The sequence below is a fragment of the Pezoporus flaviventris genome, unplaced genomic scaffold (genome assembly GCF_033815535.1).
Source record: "Pezoporus flaviventris isolate CSIRO_AGI_PZ_B2104156 unplaced genomic scaffold, CSIRO_AGI_Pfla_v1 ptg000131l, whole genome shotgun sequence".
NCBI lineage: Eukaryota > Metazoa > Chordata > Aves > Psittaciformes > Psittacidae > Pezoporus > Pezoporus flaviventris.
In genome coordinates, this window is record NW_026892679.1 from 2,738,176 (window position 1) to 2,757,407 (window position 19,232).

A 19,232-nucleotide genomic window follows, 5' to 3' on the forward strand; every position below is an offset into this window, starting at 1 on the left:
TGCTTCACTCCAAATCATCCATGCTGCACTTGGGGTATGTTTGAGATCTTATGTAAGTAACACCGTCTCTGGCTAGCCTGTCCCCTAATAATGAGCCACAAATACCTTTTCTATGCACATTCAGCAGTGCTAGGCTGACCCATCCTTTTCACACTGCGTAGAAACACAAAATATTCCAACCCATGAGATTTTGCAGGGATTTTTGTGAGGTTTTAAGGAGAAAAGGAAGAAAAACCCTGTGATGATTTTACTCTCATCTACAAGAAATTAGTAGAAATGCTGCCTTCAGCTGCTGTAGACAGACAGATCTCTGTCAAAAAAAAAAGATAAAAACATTCTTAGAGCAGCTGAAATTTGTGAATTACATTATGCTGTATCACAGCAGTGCCTGTGAGGTCTCAGGACCCTGTTGTGCAGAATCAAGCCCTGGGTTTCACTGGTCATGCAGAGCTTGTCTCTGTTGGGCTAGATTAGTTCAATTGCTGGCTTTTAATTTCTAAGCACATAAAAAAGACCTAGTCTTTTACAGGACATAGCAAAATACATGCTAAACTAAGCCCTAGATAAATATCAGACAAATAACAACTTAAAAATCAGCAATTAGACAGCATGTCTACAAGTGAGATAAAAAATAATGGGTGCTCTTAACTCAGGGTGGCCAATTCACAATAGTTAGCTGGAGTTTTAACAGCGTTGAAGCTGACATACCCTGCACTGATAGGATTCAAGGTGTGAAGGAGAGTTAAAACTGTAGCAGCTCTGTCTTCACTGTCGCTGGTGTGGAAGCAGAACCTCTTGTCTGCAGTCATGATTGAGATGATGGGGTTTGCTCACCTATTTTAAACACCTGCTAGTGCAGCAGCTAGCATAGCAAGAACACACGTTTAGTGCCCTTGAAGAATTGAACTGAGGTCCAGGAGGAAGCAGTACTACCTGAAAAGTTTACCAGATAGCAGTTAAAAAGCAAAACCACAAGTCCCAGTTGAAAGTGTCATCCAGGAGGCAAGTCACTGTCTCCATGTCAGGAGACCTCAAGACACATAACTAGAAAAGGGAAATTTCAGTGGCATCTCTGCTTCGTCACACAGCCAGATGCAGTCAGCAGAATGGAATGGCACCTTCCTCTTCTCTTCCAGAAGCCAACACTTTGCTATGGCAATGACCTGATATTCTACTGTCTGCCTATATGCCCTGGCTGAAGGTTTCCTTTGGGTAGGTACTCCTGGAGTAATTCAGTAGTTTTAAGGAGACTTGGGTGGAAAGTTATAAGCCTCACAATATTACAGGAGGCATTTGACCCCAGGGGATTTAGTACTGCATATAAAACATGCCTCTTTTCATGGGCGTTAAGCCAGCATAATGCATCCTCCTGAAGTGCCTACCTAGGTAGAGATTTAAGCCACTGGAATGTGATCCTAAATCCAGGTTATGGCCAAGGTAGATAGGAGGAGCATAAAGTGAGGAATGTAAGCTGAGTCTAATAGTCTGCCGTCAGAAGTAAAATAGTAAATATTTGGTACTGAGGAAGACAGAATAGCTTGTTCTCTGACAACTGTTGAATATTGTAAACTGTGGGTAAACTGTGTAAACTGTTCCACATAAACTGTGGATAGCATTTACAATGGAGGGAAATTCTTCCCTGTGAGGATGGCGAGGCCCTGGCACAGCTTGTGGAAGTCTAGTAGAAGGTGTCCCTGCACATGGCAGGGATTTGGAACAGGATGAGATTTAAGATTCCTTCCAACCCAAACCATTACATGATTACAGGATTCCATGACAACTTCATGCAGAGGGGCACATTGCTGCTTCCCATTCAGCTGGGTCAGACCCCTGGATCCCATCAGAGACTATCACATATTGTAATAACATCACAACTAAATGTAAAAACCAAACCCCTTTTAAAGATAGCTTTGTTATTAGGACAGTCTTTCAACTGTCAAAGACATTGTCTTCTTTCTATAGGGGTGCTCAGGATACAGAGTTATTTCCTGCCTCACTGTCCCTGTATCTCTTGGTATGCACAATTACACTGATTATTTGAAACCTACATGAGACCTCACTTCCATTTCTCCCAGATTCCCCCAGCACCTCTCTCCTTTTCCACGTGTCAGAAACTCTCTTCTAATTCCTGACTCTAGTATGTTCACGGCCAATTTATTCACGTTATCCTTTTACCAATATTGTCCTTTGCCGTAAGTAGGTCTTCCTTTACTGCAGTGTTTACCTCTCTCGTGTTTAGAAAGAGCAGTTGTTTCCCTTCTTAAATTTTTCCTCAGCATTTTAATGTATCTCCATATAATTACAAATTTCCTCTTTTATGCTCCTTTTCATCTGTCACAGTGCAGCTGGGCTGACATGGAACAGGAAATGCAGATATCTAAACTGTAAGAAAAATAGGGAGGAGAAACTTATAATTGTCACAAGTGTTTTAAATATAGATAATCATCATCATCATCATAAATAATAAAAGGCAGATTTGTCTATTTCTGACAGAGACTATGTTTTTTCTAAATACTCTCCCAAGCAGTTTTATTACTAGCTGGAGCCGTCCACAAGAGCAGCTATGCTGGTATGATGGCAGTTGCCAAAACTTCTGAATATTTTTTCCTTCTCCTCCATTTTTTGATTGTTTGTATTTGTTTGTTTGCAGGTTTTTAAATAAAATTTATTTTACTTAATTAAAAAATACATCTGGAGGAAACTACAAAGAGAAATAGATTCATTCACAAAGAACAAAACATTTACCCAGTAAGAGCAACCCAGTCTATAAGGGGAAAATAGCATCCATACACTTAACGCCAGCAAAATACTAAGTGGCTGTCAAAGATTAAAAATGCATCTGTTTGGATATGATGTCTTAGTCTCATGAAATCATTCATGTTTACGAGGAGTCTCTTCCTGATTGCTGAGAAAATACAAACTGTGTATTTAAAATCTTTTCACAGGAAAAAACAAAAAACAAAAAAACAACAACAAAACCAACCAACAAAACCCTCATGGTTTAGTAAAACCTTTCCAAAGATGTCTTGCAAAATAAAATTTTAATTGTGTCTTTTCAAGGATCTCCACAGACACATATACTAAGAACAGGGACTTGAACAGAGATCAGGCGGTCCCCCACAGTTTCTGCCCCTTCAGGGGACATGCAGAAAGTCTCACACCACATAGAATCATAGAATCCCAAATTGGTTTGGGTTGGAAGGGACCTTAAAGCTCATCCAGTTCCAACCCCTGCCACAGGCATGGACAACTTCCACTAGACCAGGTTGCTCCAAGCCCCTGTGTCCAACCTGGCCTTGAACACTGCCAGGAATGGGGCAACCACAGTTTCTCTGGGCAACGTGTGCCAGGGCCTCACCACCCTCACAGGGAAGAACTTTTATATCTAACCTAAATCTCCCCTGTTTAAACTTGAACCCATTACTCTTAGTCCTATCACTACAGTCCCTGATAAAGAGTATCTTGCATAACATGGTGGGAAGGAGGCAGAATAAACAAGAAAATTTCACTCCCAATAGCAGGCCAAGGACAAACTTTCAAGTCCATTAAGTATGCATGTTCAGCTCTGCCAAGCACCAAGAAGCAGAAGAAGGAGCGACTGAAGCAAAAGGAAAAGCTATTCCCTTCCAATTAAGAGAAGGACACTGTTCAGGTTCCTGTGGGTCACATTTGGCCCTGTCAGGCTTTGCTTTCTGTGGAAGGGGACTGGGAAAAACACAATCTAACCTAGAGACTAAGTGACATTTCCAAGCACACCCAGGGTTCAGCAGCTGGGACAAACATCTCCCACTCAATTACCTTAAACACAAGGTTCAAATTTCTTTTCAGCTGGTCAACGTTGCCTGTGCTCACCAGCAAAATGAGAAGAGGTGGATCCAGAGACACAGAGACATGGCAGTTCAGCTAACCTAAACATCGACACACATGGCTTTGCCATCCCTATTCCTTTAATAGATGTCTGCCTTCACTTTCATTCCTCCTATTATCTCAGGAGACAGCTCCACCATTCCATGCTTGGGTTTCTTTGTTTCTTTCCCGATTTCCCACAGAAGATAATTATGAAGCATTCGAATCCTGCATTCCTGTTGATGTTTCATGTTTGACATTCATTCAAGGTCAGTATCACTGCAAATGAGCCACAAGACTCAAACCATGCTGCAAAAACACAAGTAATTGCTGAGCAGCTTTGTTCTTGTAGGCAATGGTAAATTCAAATTTTAAAAAAGATGCACATCAAAGTCATCAGATTAAATTTAGTGTTTGCATTACTGCATTTCTGCAGTAACAGCATCTACCCAATTTGGAATCAGCTCATTTAAAACTGCAGGGAGGGAGAAGGAGGGGGGATCAGTTCTCTAATTGGACAGTGTTATTATCAATTTGTCCCTAGTAGAGAGACACAATTTGATGAATTATTTTGTTTCTGGTATGCACTGTGATTTATACCAGTGATAGGAATATCACTAGTAACCTTGGCCATGTCTGTAATTGCAGTGATCACCATTTAGCAAACCATATGCTTACCTGATCAGCAACTTGTGGAAATTCTCAGCCGCCTTGGCAAAGCTCTACATCCTGAGATATGTACCCTAACCTGAACCCATCAAAGAGAGAAACAGAACTGACTGTATCCAAGCTCTTGCTATCAAGCCATAGGTGAGAAAATAAGACAGCCACAAACATAGTTCTCAAACACATTACTTAGCAAAATTTCAAGGTTCTGTGGAGCCTTGAGCAAGCATTTGATTTCAGCACATGGAATGAGTATACAAAGGCAGTGCAGAGTTGCAGTCTCCTAAAAAGGAGTGTCCAAGGTTAAGCAGAGTGCTGCCTGCCCCACCACTGAAAGAGGAGATTCAGAGAACTTGGAAGAGCCTCATTATGGTGCATCTGCAGCTGTATGAAGTGGGAGTAGAAATTCTGAAGCTTTGAGAGACTCATGTCCCATAGTCACCACTTTCTGAACCATTTCGCCTCTCCAAGGGCCTGAGAAATGGTGAATTCCCATTATTGAGAACACTAGAACCTGTATCTGTCTCTGAGTCTCATCACGAACCTCTACTCCCTCTCTTTCCTCTCTGAGCATTATCATATAATGTTCTAAGAAGGGACCATGATGCTCAAACTGAAAAGAATTTGCATATAGGCAAATATATTGCTCTGATAGGGAGCAAGCCAGTGCCAACACATTAAAGATCTGTCCCTGTCTTTCTTCCAGCCTTTCATCCTTACTGCCATTCCTTTTCCAGGTCTCCTTAACAATTTGGTGACCTTCAAAAACTGCTGAAGAGCTTTTCATCTCCATGCAACTGCCATAGATTTCTTACTGCAATTTCCCATGCAAAAGTCTTATTGCTAGAATTGAACTCTATGCTATTGGCCTTGGGGATGCTTCAGAATGAAAGAAAGATTCTTGTCTTCCATCAAGACAGGGTGCCTGTCTTCCCTTAAGCATTTGCAGCGATTAGTTAGCCCTTTTAGAGCCCTGTATTACTGTAGTGCTAACAAACATAAACAGCCCATACACTTTCAACTTCACCCAGCAAGATTTCTAAACCTTGTAGCCTCATGGATTTGATTTCACCATCTTAGTTTCACTTCTAATCAAAGCACAATGCCCTGCCATGTACATCGGCATTCATATACACCAGCCTTCTCTGATGGCCGTCCCTTTGCCAGCACACAAGCGAGTAGGCCTCCACAACTAACAGCCTAACAATAGTCTGAACTTCTTTCTCCCTAAGGACCAACACAAAGGCAAGCCAGTAGCTTGTATTTTCAGAGTCCCATTTCACCAGAGAGGTCTGAATAACTATAATGCATCATGTATTAGACTCCTGACTAGCTCCAAATCTGAGGCTGCAGATAGGGTTTACCTATGCAAAGTGGCCAAAACTTCAGCACTGACAAACTCTGTGCCAAAAGTATACAGCTGGGAAAGAAACCACTGCTTTTCTCTGCCCCCATGAGAACCAGCTTCAATCATGGAAGATGCAAAAAGAGAAAAGCCAGAAAGATTCAGCTGTACAGCAACAGATGTTAAAATGAAAAGTGTCAGAACTTCCTTTGAAATGAACAGAGAATCAAAGAGAAGCATCTTTTGTTCTGCCATGAAGAAATACTAGATAAACTCCATAATGCACCATAGTGCATATGAAACTTCCTTTTTTCTCCCGCTCTCCCCTCTCTGAGAGAGAAAATTTCCTGCTTATCCTTGTAACTGCACTCCAAGCAGGCTCTTGTCAAGCAGATGCTCAGCAGGAGAAATCTTAATTAAGCTCTTTGTGCCATACTTCTACTATCAGCAGGCTGAAGGTTGCTTATTTCATCCAGGAATACTAAATAAGCACACTCTGATCTCAGTGCCTGCTTACAAATAAGACAAGCATAAGTAAGATCCCAGCATACACAAGTGAGACCATCAATATGATTATAACAGCAACAGTCCCAATGGAGGCAAGCAAAAATAAAAGGAAAGTTTCTCAAGAAAGGCACAGGAAGAAAGGGCCTAGCCAGTTTTCCTCCTTTTGAGTTGGATCCTAGGTGAAAAAATCGTACGAGTGTCCCTGTAGCTGTTTCATCAGTATCATCTCCACAGTTGGTGACTTGTTTCCTTGAAAGACATCTTGCTTTTTGGTGTCAATGGGAATCCCTGAATAACTAAGCCCTACAGATTGCTATGGAGGATCTGGCATCAAATAAATTAACAGGGAAGATCCAAGGCTGGTATAGATTAATCAGCCTTTAACAGCTAAGTGCATCTATGTTTTGTTTTTCTGGAAGCACTGAGTCACCTACATGGGATTTTGTTTTCTATCCTTTCCTCTGTCACAGACATCATGATTGCACTCAACTTAATCCAATTTCTTAAAGAAAATTTCTTTGCCAGCAATACACATTAGGAAGAAAAAGGCTTATAAAACCATTCCTTGTGAAAAATGTATCTATCAGATATCTACCTCTTCATAATGTTGTTAAAATACATACACTCTAAGCACTGAAGAAGACCCAGAAGATGTTAGATCAACAACACAACCATACTACAAACCAGGGCTGCAGAATTCATATTTTACTCACTTTAGAACTTAATAGTATAAGATAATACAGTTCCTATATATGTGTGGTATATATGTAATATAATATATTCCACATAACATAGTGGAAGGGACCTTAAACCATCATCTAGTCCAGCTGACTTCTTTAGAGATGACCAAAAGTTAAAGCATGTCATGAAGGGCATTGTCCAAGTCCTTCTTCAACACTGACAGGCTTGGGGCATCCACCACCTCCCACAGACATTTCCAGGGATGGGGCATCCACAACTGCCCTGGGCAACCTGTTTCAGTGTCTCTAGTGTTTGACCACCCATACAGTAAAGAAATATTTCGTAATGTCAAATCTGAACCTCCTGTGATGCAGCTTTAAACCATTCCCACATATCCAGTCACCAGGACGAAGGGATGAAATCCTCAGCCTCCACTTCACCTCCTCAGGCAGCTTTAGAGAGCAATAAGGACACCTCTTAGCCTGCTTTTCTCCAAACTACACAAACCTATAGTCATAGAATCATAAAATCACAGACTCACAGAATCACAGAGTGGTTTGGGTTGGAAGGGACCTTAAAGCTCATCCAGTCCCACCCCCTGCCACAGGAAGGAACACCTTCCACTAGACCAGGTTGCTCCAAGCCCTGTCCAGCCTGGCCTTGAACATTGCCAGGAATGGGGCAGCCACAGCTTCTCTGGGCAACGTGTGCCAGGGCCTCACCACCCTTGCAGGGAAGAACTTCTGCCTAAGGTGTCATCTCAATCTCCCCTCTGGCAGTTTAAAGCCATTTCCCTTGTCCTGTCCCTACAGGCCCTTGTCAAAAGCCCCTCTCCAGATTTTTTTCTGACCCCTTTAGGCACTGGAAGATGCTCCAAAGTCTCCCTGGAGCCTTCTCTTCTCCAGGCTCTCATCCTGTCTCCACAGCAGAGGTGCTCCAGCCCTTGAAGCATCCTCATAGCATCTTCTGGACTATGAGTCCTCAGCTGCTCTGCACAGGATATGCTCTCCAGCCCTTTCACCATTTTTGTTGCCCTCCCTGCACCCAATCAAATACCTTAACATCATGCCTAAATTGTGGGGCCTAGAGCTGCATGCAATACAGGCAGAAGTTATCTGAGAACAAAAGTAGATGGGCCACCCACATTTACCACTTTGAATATGGGCTGGAGAACTCCTGTCTCATCTCAGCTTCTTCAGCCTATGTGATATGGAAGCACCTGACTGCAAAAAGAAAGACCTCATCTATCACAGGTTTCAAGGACTATAGGCAATAGAGACCCCAGAAGTAAACATCATCACTGCATGTTGGCACTATAATTTGCCATTCTGCATTACAGTTTCAGTCCTGCTCCAGAACTTCATACATTAACATCAGCAGTGGCACACACTCTAGATGATGCATGAGGTCCCAGAACAGGAAAGAGGCTCAGCCGAGAACTGCACGTGAGAAACAAGAGGCTGAGTTGGAAGAGGAGAAGAAACCGCTGTGTTTGTTTCACTGTCTGTTCCACCCTAGGCACATCTATATTGCCTCTGACTGCACTCAATCTCACTGACTTCTCTAGTGAAAATCAAGGACTTCATCCTGACATCACAAGAAACTGAAGTAAGGCAAATGTAGCAGCAAAATACACACTTCACAAACCACAGAGAAGTCCACTGCTAAGATGTACAGCTTCCATTCAGGCTTAGATGGCACTCACACGTAGTCACACATTCATTAACGTAAGCTTAGCACAGGGGCTGTTTTTTCAGAGCTTATGAACAGTGACTTCAAGCCCATCATCTTCAGGAAGGTTTAGATCCCTGCCTATCTTAGGGAACAAAGGCACTTTAGACTTTCTTTGGACTGTACTTTGTGGTATACCTAGCTGAATCAAAGCTGCCAGTAAGGAACATGAAGTAGGCAGTCCCCCTTGCTGACAACTTCCAGATGGCAATATGGTTTTGCATTTGTCTTCTGCCTGCAGTATTTTAACAATTATTATGAACCAAACCAAATCTCCACTGAATCCTCACAGATAAAGAAGTGAATGCTAAGCTGTAGTCTTCACTCGAAGCTGCAGCCAATAAAACAGAAATTTATACCTGCAATATAAACCAGTGAATATCTATCCAGAAAAATCAAATGAAGCCTCCCTCCTGGTGGAGCTTGCATTGCACAATGAGTTCAAGGAGTATGGGTAGTATGAACAAGAATTGTAGACAGTACCATTCATCTGCATTATTGTATATGAAATGAGTTACCTGATTTATCCACAGGCTGCCATTAGGAAAAGTCACTAATTAAGGCAGACATCACAGCTAGACACGTCTCCTATCCATGTCAATAAAAGGAGCACATTAAAAGCCCCCTGCGCAGCATCATATAATAGAGTTAGAGCTATTGTGTGTTCTGTATATCCATATCTTCACAGAATGGCATTCACAGTGCTAGATTCTGCCCTAAGAAATCTCTCCCTCTTCAACCACATCATGATCCCACCTCAGATAAATCCTACTCACCTCCCCTTTCCTCTCTTTCCATTTGAAAATGACTAGAGACCCTTGTCCCTCAAGTCTCCCAGTTATAGGATGGCAGCTAGCAGAGCTTCATGAATTTTACTGTCTTCTACTTTGGTCCCTTTTCCCTATTTGTCCAAGTCACTAGTGACAGAAGTGAGACAATGCAGTATGACATGGGAGTATAACACAGCTGTTAACGCAACCTTTGCTTTCACAAAAATCTATAAAGAAATAAACAATTCCCAGTGAAAAACACTATGGCTGAATTCCTCCAGGTCCTCCACTACCAGTTTTTTCCTGAAAAGATAGACACCTTGGTCATTATGAGAGTGCTTCAGAAGTCTGCTCTGGCTTGGTAAAGAGCAATCCTAATGTAAAACACAATCATTAAATCACTCTGATTGTCTTCATTTAGTGAACTGTCGCAGGAACAGTAAAGTGACTGATCACCCTTCCTGCATACCTATGTCAGTGTCTGCTGGTGTGACAGGATCAGTTACAAAATACCCCTTTGCTGTCCCTGTTACTTTTGCGCAAGAAGAAGCCACAATTGTAAGCCTCTGGGTTTCTTCTTGCTATTTTCTTCTTGTTGTCCTACACAGCTAATAAGCATCATGACTGCATTGTATCTCTGTAGCTTCTGACATTGTCAGACAATAAATGAGGTGACTTTCAAATAGGGTATTGAAAATGCCTAAGAAGAACAAAACAAGCCATGGAAGCAAATTGGCCAAATGAGCTCATATTTTGCACAGCTTTTCCTCAGCCAGTCTCCACTGCTAATGATAGGGACAAGGATTTTGCCTTGAAGGGGACAGGGATTTGCAAAGACACATTTCAAATGGTCAATCGCCATGCAGATTCTGCTGCCAATATGAGTAGCAAAATCCCAGTGCAGCAGTATAGCAGAGTACAGCCTTCCACTGCACAGAAACAGATGCCCTTTAATAACAAGTCAGGGCAAGGACACATTCTTCTTTCACAACACAGTAACCTGCAAAACTGATTTCACAAAATGCAAATTTTCCAGTCATACAGACTTCCAAGCCAAGCAACTCTATACAACATAACTGCCTATCCTTGCTTCCTAACTTAGCTCACTTACCTTTCAAGACACATCACTGACTTCTTCTCTGACTGGCAAAACTCCAAGAAAAACCAAATCTGATATCCTTGTCTCTAATGGCACAGGGCAACATCCTCAAGGATAGCTTCAAAGACAACAGGAGAACTCCCACGGAAATGTTCTACTAATGAGTGAGGAGGTGGGAAAGCAATGAAGTTTTCCTCCCAGGACATACTCTAACTAAACTCTAGTATGGCAAAATCTGGTCCCAAAGTCCAAATATACTTCAGAGCCCTGTACGGTCCTGTCCATCAGGAAAGCAGAAAAACACACAACCTGCAAGCAGCTCTCAGATCCAGGCTCTGAGCTACCATAAGCTCTGGTCTAGGCCCCACTTTGGTGCTGGATGCTGGGAAGAGAAAATATCATGACCATAATGATTACACAAGGAAGTCCACTGGCTTTTGTTGTGGCTGAGATAGTGAAAGGGTTAAGCTATCATAGCTGAAGGTGATCTCCAAGTGATATCTATAGCAAGTCTGATTCTCTGTAAACTGGACCTCACTGACAAAATTGCAGTATTTTTTGTTTCTTCCAGGGTAGCCAGAAGAGATTCTGAGAATTGAAAAAGAACTTTCACACCATTCAAAAAATCTCAGGCAGGCAGCAAAATGAATTTGGAGATGTTCTGGGAAAAGCCTCATGAAACTGAAGTCAAAAAAACCACAAAATCCAAGGGAAGATCTTGCTAGAAGTGTGAATAATGAAAAAGCCCACTAGAAGATCACACCATGTATCCTAGCCGAAGCAAGCCTGTTACCCACCAGAGGTTTGGTGCTTTGCTCAGTTTGAGCATCTCCCTGTGGATGTCAGAACCAGCAAACAAAAGGGTTCTGGCCCCATAATTAAGGAAACTGCAACCTTTAGCCCTTATCTTACTGTGCCAGTGCAGCCAGCTTGGGCTTTAGCTCCAGTGGGAAACAAGTGTCCAAAACTAGCTTTGCTTTCCATGTTCTGTTTGCCCTGGGAGACGTTGGTTTTCCTCTTAGAAATTATTTCTAATTTAAAAACAGGTCTCTGCTTAATGAATGAGCATTTCCTGGTTTTTACCACTCTGCAGAGACTTCTCGTTTATTAAGTAGGCAAGTTCCTGACACATTAAGTCACCGGCAGAAGAGCTGGTGCTCTGGACAACATCTTGACAGACATCAGGAACTCAAACTTTGCCTTCTCCTTTTATGATGCCAATCCTGACTCTGGCATGCAACATTATGTTAGAATGAATGTCTGTCCAGGGTGGATGTTATAAGCATGGGCAGGCACTGCCTCCAGCTCAGGTTAGAAATTAAGCTGCACAGAAAAGCATACACCTCAGCCATTACTGCTCTGCTGCAGCCATCCTCCCCTGACTTTAACTGCAGTCTCTAAGCAGTTATTTCCCTTGGTGGATTAACAGATCTTCAGCTGCAGTGGCTGTATCTCCAGTTTGCAGGTACAGGTGGTCATTTCTGTGCAAGCAGTAGTAAACAGTGCAAAATCTACTCTTCCCAAAACTACTTCCCCTTCAAAACAGGTTCTGGAGAGTAATGAAATGTAACACTGCTACCATACAAACTGCTATCTTTCCACATATATATCTCCATATCTAGCTATTTTGCACACTCAAATTAGACCTTTTCTTCTCCAGTAGAATCTTCCCATTCAAAACACCCTAGATAAAACTTGGGTTGCTTGTTCTAGTCTTAACTGTGAGAATATTGCTCTCTTGGTGTTAAAAACAACAGCAAAACCAAAACAAACAAAAAAACCCTCAAACAGTTCATTTGCTTTCAAGGATCAAAATCTTGCTCCCATCCCATGGGAGAGAGCCCTGCAGTAAATGCTGAAGCTGCATATGACATCAATAGAGTAACATTATGCACAAAGTACTCTCACACTTCCATGACTCTACAGTTTCTCCAAAGGAAAATCAATGAAAATCAATGAAAAACTCACACATGAGGTACAGTACAAAAAAGAATGATCAGATCAACCTCAGTGACTTCCTCTGAGGCCAAATATTCCAGTTCCCAACAGCAGCCATCATTCAGCATCATCATCACAGTGACAGCATTGCTTGGACTGAATGTTCAGGCCAAGCAGCACAGAAAGGCAATGTTAACTGTGGCAGAACAAAACAATCTCATCCCCAAATACTTCTGCATTGTTTTCAGTTTCCCCATACACATACACCATTGCCTTTTCTATTTCCCACCATTAGGTTAAAACAGTTAATCACACATGGAAGGAAATATGTCAAAAATATATTTGGGGTTAGACCAAAATCCATGTATGGTGCATATGTGGGGGATATTTTATTAATATTTAATCACTGCATATTGCAGTGACTGTCTTATTAAAAATAAATCTCCAAACACTAGGTACAAACATTTCTGCACTGACTGTTTTTTTGGTCGAGGTCTGGGGGGGAGAGGATAAAGAGAAGGCTTATGCACATGGACAAAATGCTACCCTTTGGGTTTACCCTAGCTAAAACTTCCTGCAGCCTTTGTAATACCCACCTCAGCAGTATGACATGAAGAAAGGCAAGACCTCTGCACTATGGAGCAAGTGAAGTGCCAGATAGGGCATGACCCAGGCCCTGCGCACCTTGTGGTGGAGATCTCTCCCCTGACATGGCACTTTGGTGTCTGCTTGTTGCTGCCCTCTCATGCCCAGATCCTTCAGACACTTGGCTCTGGGATCATGACTCCGTGAGAGGCATGTGTTTCCAAACAGCTCTTCCAGCTGCAGACCCTTATAGAGATTCACAGGAACCCTCTCTTGCCAAGATGCAAAGGGAAGGGGATGGAAGGATGGGAGGCCCCTTTTGTGCCAACTGCACTTACCTCCTAGAGCTTGTTTCATGACGAAGTCCATGACGATGGCTTAACGGTGCTGCCCACCTTCACACCTCAGATGCACAGGGATCAGGAGTCCTGAAGGGCACCCTGCAGAGAAGCACAACTGTAAGAGCAATGGTTTCTCTAGGAGGAGAAAACGCTGATGCCTGGTCTTTCTCAGCCTCAGTCTCACTTTTCTCCCCTTGTCTGGGTGCAGGCAAGTTTCTAACCTGCCATACCTGCAGACCTTGGGTTTGCAGGACAAGGCACTGGGGGAGCAAAGCTGGATGATCAGGAAAGGGGGAGGAGGAGGAGGGAAGGGAACACGGGACTGATCCTGGAGGAGCCGTGTGATGCTCCTCAGGGCTTTCCTCCTGCAGGAGGGGAGGAAGGCGTTAAACCTCTGAACTTCCTCGTTTTCCCCGTCTGCTTGTCGTCTTCTCGGTTTTCCGAGGGCGATCTCGGGAGCCGCAGCTCCGCCGAGGACCGCCGAGGGGGCATTTGAAGGTGAAGCATCCGCGAGTGCCGGCGGGAGAGGCGGGATAGAGATAACGGATGCGGGGAAGGATCCTGCACCTTGATCCCTCAGAAGCCTCTCCCCGGCTCAACGCCAGCGAGGGCTTCACCTCCTCGGGAACACCCGGGACGGCTCAAGGTTGACAAGGCTGGGAGCGGTGCGCTCGGTTCGGTGGCTGCTCCCCCCCCGGCACAGGCACCACGGGGCCCGCCAGCTCCGGGGACAATGACAAGAAGGGCTTCCCCGTCCCTGCGTGCCCGCTGCCGCTCCGCACACCAGCAAGGCACGGTATTGTACGGTACAACACAGCACGGTCCATCCCGCCCCGGCGCCGGTACCTCGCTCGGCGGGCGAGTGATGTGCTGAGCTGGGAAGAGCTTTCCTTAGCTGGGATGAGCTGAGATGAGCCGGGCCGGGCCGATGTCAGGTCCCTGCGGCAGCTCCGCTCCGGTCCTATCGGCTCCCGTGCGCTCAAGGGAAGTGCCGGGGAAGTTGCGTGTTCGGGGATGAGAAGGCAGCGCGAAGGAGTCCAGAGCTGCTCCCTACTTTTTCCCCCGCGCCCCTCTTTTTATCACAGGACTTCCGGACCATCCCACCAACACGATCCCTCCTTCCTCCTCCCCTCGTTGCGGGAGCCGGGCTCCATCCCTCCCCCTGCCCCCGGCTCCCCCGCCCCTTGCTTCGGCGCTCCCCAGCCCTTCGGGGGGTGCGTATGATCTCATGCACACACACCCCAGCCCCATCCCGGCTTTTTGCAGAATCCCCAGCTTTTCTCGCCCCTTGCCGGCAGGGAAGGAAGGGAGGTTGTGAGCGAGCTGATGCTTTCTGCAATCGCGTCCTTGCATTTAGTAGGAGTCACTGTGTGTGTACAGCAGGGGACATCTCTGCAAATACGGATTCCTGTAAAAGGGAGAGGGTGGGAGAGCGGGCCCGCATCCTCTGCTCTGGGTCTTTCCCGGAGATCCCCTTCCTTCTAATCCCCGAGGTCTTAGAAGGAGTTGGAGAGGCAAGAAAGAAGATGGGAAGGGAGCAGAGCCTCCTCCTCTTCCCTCTTCCTTCGCTTGGATTTCACCGAGCTCAGATCAGTTCTCTCGCTATCCAGCGACGTTTCCAGCCCAGGAGGAGGCTGAGGAAAGCAGGGCGGGGGGGGGGGGGGGGGGGAGGGGTGTTTGGAGGTGATCGGGTCCCCCTCCCTGCAGTTTGCTGCAGCGATACATAGAGTCATAAAATCAACTAGGTTGGAAAAGACCTTTAAGATCATCCATGGTTCATCCCGAATTCTGGACAGCATCTGAAGGGGATGCGCGTGCTGCGAGCGCTACTTGTCGAATCAGAGCCATACGCTCTACCTTTACGATGCCACAGCCGGCCTGGGGCTCTGCTGCTGCCCACCCCGGTATCGGCAGCGGGAGAGCTGGAACAGCAGTCCCCGAAGCGACTGGAATGGGAATGAAGGGGGGCGGCGGGGCTCAGGGGTGCGGGTCCAGGGGCATGGCAGAACGGTTCCTCGCGGAGCAGAGCTGTCAGGCACCGGCGCTCTGCAGTCTGCAGAGCTCTCGGGGACAGATGCGGGAGGGCTCCTGTGCTCAGGATAATGCCCGCCCCCAGCTTGGTTCGGTCTCTCTGCCCCAAGCCTGTCAGTGTTGAAGAGGCATTTGGGCAATGCCCTTAACAACATGCTTTAACTTTCAGTCAGCCCTGAACTGGTCAGGCAGCTGGACTAGGTGATCACTGGAGGTCCTTTCCAACTGAACGATTGTATTTTATATTTTATAATCCTTATATTCTATTCTACATTCTTCATTCTTCTATTCTTTTTATTAATTCTGATCTGTCCTATCCTATCCTATCCTGCCCTGTCTCTATCTCTGTCTCCTCTATCTCTATCTATCTCTATCATCTCTATATCTCTGTCTCTATCATCTCTATCTCTACCTCTCTTCACCTCTATCCCTATCTCTGTCTCTGTCTCTATCTCTGTTTCTCTCTGTATCTCTCTATCTCTTTTTCTATCTCTATTCTCTTTATCTCTATCTCATCTACTCTATATTCTATTCTACACCCTATTCACCAAGAGGGTGTAGGGAACCTGCTTTTTTTAAGCCCTATCTCACCCCCTATATTTCCAGTCCAAAGGGCATATCTTTTTGATGCTCTCTTTCCCATACACACTGTTAGCAGTGTGTCACTGTAGATGGCTATGCCCAAGAAATAAACCTGGGAGCCTGACAGAGTTGTGTGCCCACGTTCCTGTGCAATTAACACAGCATTTTCAAGCCTGTGTTGCCTGCCTCCCCGCAAAAACCCACCCCATGCCCCTCACACCCTCCCCCACATCCTACCCCCCCCCCCCCCCCCATGTTCCTATATAATTCTGGGTGGGGCTTACAGTTTGGCTCTGTCATACATCACCGCACATTCTTCCCTCATCATGTGAATACTCTTGGAAAAGAAGACAATGGGCTCGCCACAAGTTACTTAACCTCCTCATACACACCTCCCTCTTATATGCTGGAGTCTGAGAATGAACAATTCAAATTCCCTGAAACAAAAGGATCAGAGAAGTGGGGGATAATAGTTAAAACACCTCATTGCCTAAACTTGGTTTCTCCCTGCCAGAGCATGCTACACCAAAAAACTCCTGTAGCAACCAGGTTCAGCACAGACAAGTAGGGCTGCTGAGAAATGGTATCTTTCCTATCCATAGGCTCCTGACAAGCTTTGCAACAGCAAATGTCCTCCCTTGTGTGAAGAGAATAAAGTGGTGTCATCCACAGAGGCCTTCAAAGCCATGCAAAACAATAAGCATATCAAGGAGAAGGCCCTGAGAGGTCTTTGAGCTTCTCATTGACCTGTTTAGAGCTGCTGGACTGTCCCCAGAACCAGGTGACACTTCAAAGGTCATGTGCTCATGCTTTTGCCCCAAAACTGCTTCCATTTTTTCCAGATTATGCAGCTGCCATAGAAAATCAAGACACATGAATCTGTGAAACATGACCACACCACCAACTATTTCACAGCTCCCACTTCTTCAAGGAGAACAAGGCACAGGATCACCAAGCCACAAAGCTCAATGAGATACTCCTAGTCCCAAATTAAGCATCTCTTGCCTGTCTCAAGTGCCAGCTTCCAAGCAGCTCCCACAGGATGTGCGTTCAAAGGTGAAAATGCAAATGCTTGTGAGCCTGATTTGGGTACCTTCTATCCAGGTGGCACCCTGACTTATCAGTCAGAAAAGATCCCATCAATACCCTCATCAACACACAGGGTTCAGGCACAAGGACAAGAAAATAGGTGGTCAAACAGAGGTGATGTAGTCTATAGATGTGTCTAATAACGGTCTCAGAATGTCTTCTGCAGAAGGCTTTTACCTTGGAAATGGAACAGAGGAGTTCTGACACAACCTGTCCTCAATTTTCTGAGAAAACCAGCAAGACAGATGGACTCATTGGGATCTGTTGTGTGATTTAACCAAGATACATGACATGACTTCTGCTACAAGAGAAATAACAGCTTGCCCAGCCATAGCCATGATACGAGCAATGCCCCACGGATCTTCACTCTGATGCCATATAACAAAATATTATGTCCAGAATACGTTATTAATATTAATCTGGCAGTCATAAATAGTGTTTTCTCATCAGAGCAAGGAATGGAGACTGGTTTCTCAAATGGGATCTATCTCAGCACCATGGGCACATGCTGATACCACCACTAGCACCTCCAAATCTTCTCAAAATACTAAAGCCAGCTCTCCATCTGGTTTGCACTGTATGACTGAGATATACCTCCTCCTGACTGTGGGAACAGTCTTCTTTACAGTACCAGGACAACAGGAATCCACTCTGCAACCTTGCTTGGCGCAAATGAAGAGTATGGAAAACTCAGAGCTGAGAAAGATCTCCACGGAGCTTTGTCTACAGAACTCAGACTCCTTGGCCATCAGCTGGGTGTCTGTGCGCTTACTGATGTCTGTGTAAAAAAGTGGTGTAAGACAATAATCAGTTTTGGTCATATTTTCAATTAAAAAAATGAATATTCAATTCTCCAAAAGAAGGAAAAGAATCTGTTTCCAAGAAATGAAGACAAAAAATAAAAATTTATATGAGTCAAGATGTTTTATTGCAGCCTCTTTAAATGCAATGTTTGATTATTCAATTCCATATGGTGTTTGACTGCTAAACTGAAATCAGTGCCAAGTTGCCATATAAAAATATTACTAATAAGAAAGTAGGCTTGGAAAAGTGAGGCTTGGAAAGGACCTTAAGGTCATCCAGTTCCAATCCCCCTGTGATGGGCAGGGGTGCCTCACACTAGACCATGTCACCCAAGGCTCTCTCCAGCCTGGCTTTGAATAAGATAATTAGCTTCTAATCAAAACAGCTACTGAGACAGAGGAATCGGACAGTTGCTAAAGGCAGTTTGTGGACAGCAGTTTCAGTCCCCCCAGCAGTTTAGTTCACTCAGCACAAACCTACTTCATGTTTTTGTTTGCTGTTTAGCTGTCAATTCTGGCTTTCAAAAGATTTCAGAATCCTAGACGTTTTGTCTCTTCAAAAGTATTGCTTTGTTTCTTGCTATTCCACTCAGCTTATAGCAGTCCTGAAGTAAGCTCTTTATTTTCCAACAAAATAGAAAAAATACATACATATTCCCTCAAAGAAGTGCATGTTTCTCATTTGTCAAAACTGTGAAAGGATTTTTAAACCGCTTCTGCTAGATATGAAGAAAAAGCCACTTCAGATTTCTCGAAGATGTCCTTTCTAGGTGAGCATTTGCTGCAGGTATCACACAAATGAACAAATTTTAGCTGTCTCTTCTTTTAAAACCTGAAGCAAATATTTGTTGATGACCCTGTCTCCATGACATGCAGAAACAGGCATGCATATTGTATCTTCTTTATTTGCGGGCATGGGTGTCCAAGCTTTCTTTATGAACAAGCTGCTTGGTAGGCTGCCATTTGCAGCTTCTAGCTCCTAAGGTGGCTTTTTTTTTTGTTTGTACTCTCCCTTTTCTACTCTCCTTGTCCTTGTAGCTCTAGCCCTGTCTCTGTTTCCTGTTCTCCAAACAAGCTCTTGCCTTGTCAGAGTCCCATCTCAGCAGGGCTCTGATTCCCGCAGACGGGCATGATGGGGTGAAGATCTTGTAGCTTTTTGTCTCCAGGATTTACTGGTCCACATTAAAAGGCTTCTTTGGGAGACATAAGTTGTCCACA

At 44.5% G+C, this 19,232-nt stretch overlaps 1 protein-coding gene across 1 annotated transcript in view; it reads right to left on the minus strand.

Moving 5' to 3' along the window:
- Positions 1-13,655, minus strand: part of LOC133282659 (complexin-1) — a 106,308-nt gene extending 92,653 nt beyond the window's left edge. Inside the window, exon 1 of the mRNA XM_061478779.1 lies at positions 13,507-13,655. Within this exon, the coding sequence (XP_061334763.1) occupies positions 13,507-13,537 (31 nt within the window). The 5' untranslated portion in view covers positions 13,538-13,655. The remainder of the gene's footprint in view (positions 1-13,506) is intronic.
- Between the last annotated feature and the right edge of the window lie 5,577 nt (positions 13,656-19,232).